Source organism: Loa loa (genome assembly GCF_000183805.2).
Source record: "Loa loa unplaced genomic scaffold supercont3.88, whole genome shotgun sequence".
Taxonomy (NCBI): domain Eukaryota; kingdom Metazoa; phylum Nematoda; class Chromadorea; order Rhabditida; family Onchocercidae; genus Loa; species Loa loa.
The window spans coordinates 37740-46816 of NW_018108268.1; the positions used below are offsets into that span (position 1 = coordinate 37740).

Here is a 9077-nt window from a genome sequence, read left to right on the forward strand (position 1 = left end):
TATATATATATATATATATATATATATATATATATATATATATATATATATATATATATATCCCTGAAAGAGTCGTATCATGTACATACATATTTCATTAGGTCAAAAGGTTAAGCGGTAATCATCAAAGTTTAGCTTATTTATTCAGAAGTATTCTGTGATGCTTAGCAATGGTGTTGCAACAATCAGAAGTGCTTCGCGTGACCCTTTTTTTATCGGTGAAACTATTTGCTAATACAGTATGGAGTGACTTTTGGGGTACCAAAAATGCGAATCAAATAGTCATCACATCAAAAGTCGGCATGATTAATACGGAAAGTAAGTGTTGCGGCACGCAATGATGATACTTTCTGAACTCCACAGAGCCACTTAATCGAATTCTTGAAGTGTTGACCTTCCGTGCGTGAAAGGTCATAATGCACAAATGAATAAACAACAGTAGGCAAAATGAAAATACTTCCTACCATGTTGTAAAAACAATCATTTCAATCTCTTCTTTCAATTCAGCATACTCCTAAAGTCAATTCCATTCAACGATTCCCTTCTTTCACAAAATCAGTAACCTAAAATAAGGATAAGTCAGTCAGATAACGAAAATAATGCGTATTTTAATCAACAAAGTAGGAATCAACGATATGCCAACTGTTAAATAACTTAGAAAAATAAGCCAAGAAAGAGTCCAAACTTATTTGGAATTGAAAAAAAGTTAAGGAAAATCCCTATCTATGAATTTAATCAACATCACTTTGACAGTAATCTAAGCTTGTGTGAACAGACTGTGAGACTACAAAACAGAACATTGACTGTATCAAGTTATCCATATTACTGCTCTCTGAAAGTAGTGTGACATGTGTTGCTGTATCCAATTACAAATCGTTATAGCAAACTGCATGCAGTCACCTGCGCCTCAATCCTCATCAGCCAAGCTAATCGGCCAAATACTATACAAATAATCATTCATCAATATATACAGATATATCCATCCAATTAATTGGAGAATTTTTCAATTAATTATAACACACGAAAGCTTTTTCAAACATAAAACAATTAGCTGAAACAATAAACAAATAATCATTTAACATAAACAATAAGCATCTGTTGACGACTTTTCATGTGAACCTCCACATAAATGACTTAAGCATAACACAGGTGACTCGTATAACAATCAAATCAACCATTTTTCAGAAAAATTTTCCTATTTGTATCAAAACAAAGAACTTATTTTGGAATTATGCAAATTAATTATGCATGCATAGACTGCATAAATTAAATGATTCTACTTATTGCTTACTGCAATGTATGAAATATATTAAGACTTAAATAACTTTGATGATCTAAATAATGAGATAATTCGACAGAGTATATTTTCCTTTCACTCAAATTTCAACGTATGTGATTATGTGAAATAACCTATAGTGCTCATTTTGACAAATTATGACAAATATTTAAAAATTGCTAAAGCAATGATATTAATGGAAATATCCGATTGCTGTAGAGATGATACTGGTGCATATATATTCGTAATTGAATAAATTAAATAAATACACGTATAATGAATAAAAACATACAAAATGGGTTAAAAAATGAATAAATTAAACAAACGAATTTGTATACTCAAATAAATAAATAAAACAAGAATATGCATATATTAGAGAATAAATTTTGGATAATAAAAAAAAACTGTACAACACAAATTGTTCATCTAATTAACTTCTTATTCTGTAATCAATTACCAATTATTTTTTTATTTTTGTTTTGTACACAGAACTACAGCAGTAAAGATGTTCTTTCTGTTTTGGTATATCATAAATTATGCAACAATATTGGTTATAATGGCGCAACATTTCTAAACGATCAGATATATTAGCATTTATTTGCAAGTATTTTATCAGAATAATTTTACTCGCTTATTTAATATTGAGCAATTCTTATACCTAACAAGAATACAATCCTTTTTTTCTTTCGGGAATGTCTTTCGTTTGCTCTCAATCTGGATTATATGTTTTCGTTCTATAATAGGATTATTGTAAATTTATACTACTCAAAATTCTACAGCAAATTATTCAGAATAGATTAAACATGAAAAATTGACTAAACAGGACTGAAGCTATTATCCAAAACTGGAAGATATTATCAAAAGTTCAGTGACCTGAAATCATAAGTTGATATTTTCTAAATAAGTAAATATACATTAATTTTCATTGAGATAAATTTGATACCTAAAAAAATTTAAGTCAAATGGTATACTTCCGTCATAAGCATTGCGAGAGAATGTTTACAAATTTCCCCAAAATCAAAAACAAAGGCTTAATAAGCCAATTTAATTCAGAGACTGGGTAACATATCCATAACTAATTAGCTAATTAATTGGTTTATTGGGCTTGTTGATGTCCACAATTTGTCACATACTTTAAAACTTTTTAGAAACCTCATTGCTGCAATAATCCCCTTCCTTTAATACCAATGAATAAATGACAAAGCGTACAAACAGCCATTCAACTATATACTGAAGCAGTTGTAAAATGTAGATCGTAAAATTTGTCCAAACCAAAAGTTGAGGACCACTATGGAAATGAAGTGCTAATAGCGCCTGGTGGTGTATGGAACATTCGGAGAGCGAATAATCTGGAAGAGCCATACATTGTGTAATAAATAACTGTTCTAATAGATCAATTCATTACAGGAATAATCGTTCAATCAAAATGGGTCATTGTCATAAATCAACCAAAGCACATGTCACAACTTAATTCATTTTAAATCATTTATAGCACTTCCTTAAAATAACAGCATTTTTTTCTTGTTACTTGCTATATTTCAATAATGAGCCAAGCTATCTTGACAAACTTGTACTTGTAAAGTTTGGGACCAAGCTATCTTTGGCAAACTTGCAAAGTTGAGACTACTTGACAATAATTAAGGCAATTTGGATGCTATCACTTTAATTTTACTCATAATAAATTTATTTATTTAACATGTAAATTTTTCAGCTCTTCGGCTTCATTTCAGTTATTTTAGTTGATCTTTGAATTTTTATTTTTATAACAACTGCATTAATTTGTTTTATCTGAGGAGATTGGCGACAAGTTCAAGAGTATTTCCAAATTAATTTGTTCATTCTACTCTTTTATGCTAAAATCAGAAAAGTCATTCAAAAAGACAATCGCTATTCATTTCAAGGATAGCGAAATGAATCACTGAATTGTTCGTAGTCACTTAACACATCGGGTTTCCGTTGTATGAAAAGATTGACTTCTTTTTTCCTTTCATTTTCATTTTCTTGACGACGCAAAAAGCCCTCTGATCAAACCGGCAATCATATTTGATTGCGGTAAATAAACATACAAAATATGATGGGTGAATAACAAAACATACTTAACGAAGTGAAAAAAGGTGACAAATGAGGACATGTCCTCATTTGACAAGATATTTGACACCTTTTGCAATAGCTACTAGACAGCTCCTTAAACTGTTCACCGCCTTGTGATTATCCTTTTGAAGGATGTGCTTGTTAATTCTTTTTTCTTCTCATCCTCTCCTCAGGTACATTTTCCGCCTATTTTCGTTTCAAATTACTGTTTTCGGTGTCTTTTGGCAATAAAATATTTCCATTGTTTGAAACATTATTTATCTTTCCATTCAAATAATTAAATCCTAAATGAAAGCAATTTAATGTTATCAATAATTTTTTTAAGAGCAGTAATTACAATTCTACCGTAATCCAATTGATCCTAACAGTTATACTACTAGTAACTCAAAAAAATGCAGTGTATTTTTAAGGTTTCCATTTTCCCTAGGTCTTTTTATATTTCATTTATGCCACAAACATTAATTTAAGGTTCAACTTTGAAAACCTGAATTAATGGCAAATGCGGTAAAGTTCCGGTTAAAAGCCAGAAACTCGGCTAGAAAATATTTGTTCTGGAAATATTAGTATTTCATCGGTGTTAAAAACAAATATTATTAAAATACTGTTACCAATTTCACACGAATTATATTACTTTGCTAGCGTTATGATACGATATGAGAAAGATTTTTATTTCAACATTTGATTGTCCGATCATCCACAAATAATTTTTCAGGAAGAAATTCGCAAAGTATTTATCAAATTTGCTGAGTAATACTGGAGCTATATTGAAATGAATTTCCACTAAACAAATGACCATTCCTAACTTTTCGCCTCTTCTTTACTGACGTTTAAACTTTTATTGTATCTCATTTCTGAGATACATGCAAATTCCAATTTCGTCCTTTTCTATGATCACTTATCGTCTTGATTGTTTGCCATCTTTAGGATATTTGCTACTCTTTTCAATTTCTCACTTGTTCAGTCTACGTTGTTATTAAATTGGAACGTATTGAAATACGAAATTGTACTTGGCTTAATATTCTACCACAATATTTCTTTTTTTATCAAACATTATTTGACGGTGTAATATAAGATGTGTGATTTTTACTAAAAATAGTCGAATTTCGGTGAAAGAGATAAATGATGTCTTGCGATCGGTCGGAAGGTTAACAATATTTCAGGACAAAGTAATCAATCAATGTAATCCCTTTTATTTTTTATTATTACACAACATCTTTTGTGAACTTTTATCTCATATCCCAGAAATAAGTAGTCATTCCTGAAATAGTTTGAAAATTTGTAAAACAACAAAAGGACCTCGTACATATCAAGTACTATTATGTGACGACAAAAGGACAACAAAGTTCATTAAAGTTCAAGTAGATTAGTGGGGAAAATATGTGTAATAGTTATTCGTAGAATCAAATTTTCAGATGAACTTTGTCACCTATCAACAGATTTCCCAATTACTCTTCTCCATCCTCTAACTATGAATTAGTGTAAACTGAGTCCATCCAATTACCTAAATCTTATCCATGCTCGTCTCATACCACAAAACGAACAACGAATTGGTCAACACAATATAACAAGAGAAAATAGCCAGCATTGCTAAAGGTCATCATTAGACAAAATACATTTCTGAGCAATTAGTTCCTCACACCTCTAACTCTACAGTAATCGTCAGTCTGATAAATGCAGGAAATTGTATGTTATGAGATCTGAATCTGATTGATGACCTAATTAACTTCTATGTGATTAAGATAATTAGCTGAGAAAATGACGAATTAACGGACTAATTAATTAATGTATGAGTTCTGATATCAGATTACCAAAAAAATCTGATTTATGAAAAATCTAATAAAATGCAGAAACTTAATTAGCATATAAGCACTATTATTAAATGCTAAAATTTATGCTTCACATATAATTGTCAAGGAAATAGCTATTTCAACGATGTCTTCTTGCCCTTTGCTTTTTGGTTCATTTTTCATTTTCAATTTATCTAAAAATCAAAAAAAAAGGACGGGAAAATTTTGATTTTCACTTCAATTTTGCTAAATAAAGATGGCCTGGAAATGGTTTTATTCTTCGTATGGTACTAGTTATGCAAATAAGGATAAGAACAGATAATCTGTTGAAGAAATTAAGATATTTGTTTTGATTAAGATACTCGTTATCCACTGTTGACCTCTATTCTATTATCTTCAAGGATCTGAGGAGTGGTGAGAAAGAATCATAAAGTGACCCCACCTGCTCATTTGCACTTCTATTATTTGTTCAGTTTCACTTTCACTACTTATTCCGTTACACTTTTCCAACAAGTACTGTCTATCAGTATCTGAGTACCTGAGATATTGGCTAAAACGTATAGAAATATTCACTGCTTATTTCTAATAAATATCTACTTAGTATTGCATTGTTATCTTTAAAATAATTTTTAAAGGTTCGGTATGCTAATGAGCTCATATTTTGGAATTCTATAATTACCAAAATAAATATTCCATTTGAAAAAAAAAGAAAACAAATAAGCGTACAAAATAAACCCATTCCACTTTTCATCGTTTAAAAAATAAAATTGTAGCCATGAAATGTGTTTGATTGCGGGAAATCATCCTTCCTGATGGATGTTGTTGGATTATTTATGAAGCATCTGATGTTTGATGCAACGGTAATGGATCAGTTATGACCAAAGCTATTGACTTATTCTAAAATTCTCAGATTTGGCCTTGAAAATAGTCCTTAAATCAAATTTTATTGCTACACATAAAATTAGTGGCCAAATTATATCCACTGCTAAAAAGATGAAGCTCAACCAAAAGTCTATTATTAAAGTAATCAAGGAAGCAAGAAGTACGATTTGCTACTTAATTTTATTGCACTACAGTATTCAGTGAAGCATACCGTTTATTATTAGCTGGAGTACCACATCATCGGTCTTGCTTGCTTGGAACCGGAAGAAGCAGGTGCAGTAGAAGTGGTAGCATTAACTCGATGTATTGTTTATGGATCTTAAATAAGACTAATTGGTTGATACGAACATTGTACATACAATTCACCAAATGTCACCCATCCAGTAATTGTAATAATGGAACTAATTGAAATGAGACCAGTTCTTATTTCATTCCCGAATCCTGTTATGCAACAGAAAATACATCACAACCGGAGTAAAATGTGTCAGATAAATTGACAATTGAAAATTAGTTATGTGTAAATCAACCTGAATTGTTATAGAACTTTGTAGACAAACAACAAATTACATTACAAAAGTAGAAGCTTTCAGTTAAACAATTTCTACTACATTTCAGATAATTTATATTTGTGCATATATCCAAATTTAGATTTTTTTAAAATCTCTCTTATTATTAACGTTTTGGCTGATTGGTCATTTCAGTGATTGTATGCAAAGGAAATTTCTAAAATAAAAGAGAAGAATTTCGAAAAAAATCCATCTTATAAGAAAATTTAGGCTCATTTTCCTGGCATTTTACTTTGTCTTGAAAATTCATTTGCAATGTGTGATTTTTTAAACTTCATAAGCTATATAGGTTTGAGAACTGAGTTTAACTTAGTTAACGGCAAAATATGTGCATAATCAAAAAATTAATGCCTTAATATTTCAAAAAAATTTTTATTCGATTGCTTTTTGGAGATCAAAAAAACGTAAATAGTCGAATTATTATTAATTTAACATAAATGTAATGCTTAATTTACTCAGTTTTTTTGTTAATTATGCAATTAGGTGAATGAACGAATGGGTCTTTGGCCTATTTTCTTTCAATACTTTAACAATTTTTACTCTTACCAAAATGGATTACAGTGTTTCGGAAATTCAAATTTACATTGTTCTAAATTTGAAAAATTCTGGTATTTATCAATAACTTTCAAATATTAACGTATAAAGCATTACTGTTGTACTTTATTCGCTCTCGACTATTCTCGCATCCGGTTATCATAGCAGGCTACTGCAAAAAAACCTCCTTTTTAAAAAAGGTTTTCCGGGTAAAGATTAATTCATACCAATGATACATTTAAGTATTATGCATGTAAAGAGTGATGCAATAGTGTGATTAATCTTTACCTTCAGAAAATACCAATTAGATTACTGCCGGTTTCTTGCAAAAGATATTATTATTACCACCTTATTGTATAATAATCTAATCCATTGTTACCTCACAGCATTTCAATTACATATCCATTTGACTGATACTAAATATTAACTCCCGACCACTTCTAAGGAAAATAAATTACGAATTAAATTGATACTAAGTTCTTTTTGATGAAAAAAAAATGGTTGATAGCTGAAGATGCTAAGCTTAATGTCGTTTTTACAACACGTACAGTACACGTCTCCGTAACATCGCACTACACGTTTTCAGCATTCAAAAATCTTTTATTCATAATATTAATATGAAGCGTTATGATTCTGTTTTGAATGCTACTTAAACGTATCTATGTTAAATTTAAGTTAGCTCCTTGATAACATATTGCAATTTAGTTTTAACACATTGCGGTATATTGTTTTTGTTTCAGAAGCCTGTAAGATACAATATGCTAATTTAATTCACATTTCTTTCTTTTCACATCCCTAATATTTGGATATTCCTGCCATTCCAAGTATATTTTAAAGGAAAGTTTTATTATCATGGAGAAGGGAAATTGATTCTTTACGATCGCCTTCAAAATCTCAAAAAGTATTTGGGAAATTTTCAAATATGCTCAAAAGTCACAATAATTTTTCTACTAGCTATACCATTTAACCTCAGGAACTTAGCAACATAGAAAAACGGGAAAGAGATAAATGGTAAGGGAAGTAGAAAGTAAAGAAAGAGGAAGTGAGTAAAAATTAAACTGAATAACCAAACTGAGCTTAAAATCTGTGTTTAAAGTCAAATCATGATGAGAAGTTATAAACCACGTTAAATTTATTAATTAATTTGATCCAAATTTCAATTCTAAATTACTTCCTCAATTAAAATCTAAATCAGTGCATATAACTTCTACCAACAATACCACTACGATACATCCGGAGTGCACATATTCCATTCAATGTAATTACTTCCTTCCAACTCCTGAAAAATAATCAGCCTTTCCGGTTACAGTCAATTGCCAGGTGCATAATTGTTAGCCTCTCAATTAGTATTGTATTGTGGACGGAAAGAAAGCCAAGGATGAGGAGGAATCTGAGTTAGTCTGTCCATCCAATCTCCATTAACGATGAACAGCAAATTGGCGCAATATACTATTGACTCCTACGTCACAATGGGAGGAGCATCGTTGTTGTGCGGTAGTCCATCCCACATTCACCGATACATCAGGTTGTATCTATTGGTACTGCGACTGCTTCTGCTGTTGCTTGGCTTCTTGGATCATTCCGTAGAAGGCTATCCACATCGATCGTCTTCTTGTGGTGATACGGTAGTAACCTATCTATTATTACTGAAATTCTTATATATATAACCAGCACATTCCACTGAAATACTGCAACTTCTTGCAAATCTCTCACTCATTAAGTTAGAAAAGGACAGACATTACATGAATGTTCGGCTCTTATGGGTGGTACGATGTCAACTGTCTATGCGTTTGCTTGAAATGTGCACATTCTTCCCAGTCATTTGTTGTAAGCGCAATTTAAATATTCGAATGAAATGACTAAATTTAGATGTTATGCACAGCGTTACTCGTCGATAGATTACCCTCACCACTAGGATATATTCCGTGTTGGGCAACGATA

At 30.7% G+C, this 9077-nt stretch overlaps 1 protein-coding gene across 1 annotated transcript; it reads left to right on the plus strand.

Moving 5' to 3' along the window:
- Window positions 1–8605: 8605 nt before the first annotated feature.
- Window positions 8606–8761, plus strand: LOAG_10107 (hypothetical protein; the record flags this gene model as incomplete). The annotated part of the gene is made up of 1 exon (XM_003145634.1): window positions 8606–8761. A coding segment is annotated over one exon (156 nt), but the record flags the coding sequence as incomplete, so codon positions are not given.
- Between the last annotated feature and the right edge of the window lie 316 nt (window positions 8762–9077).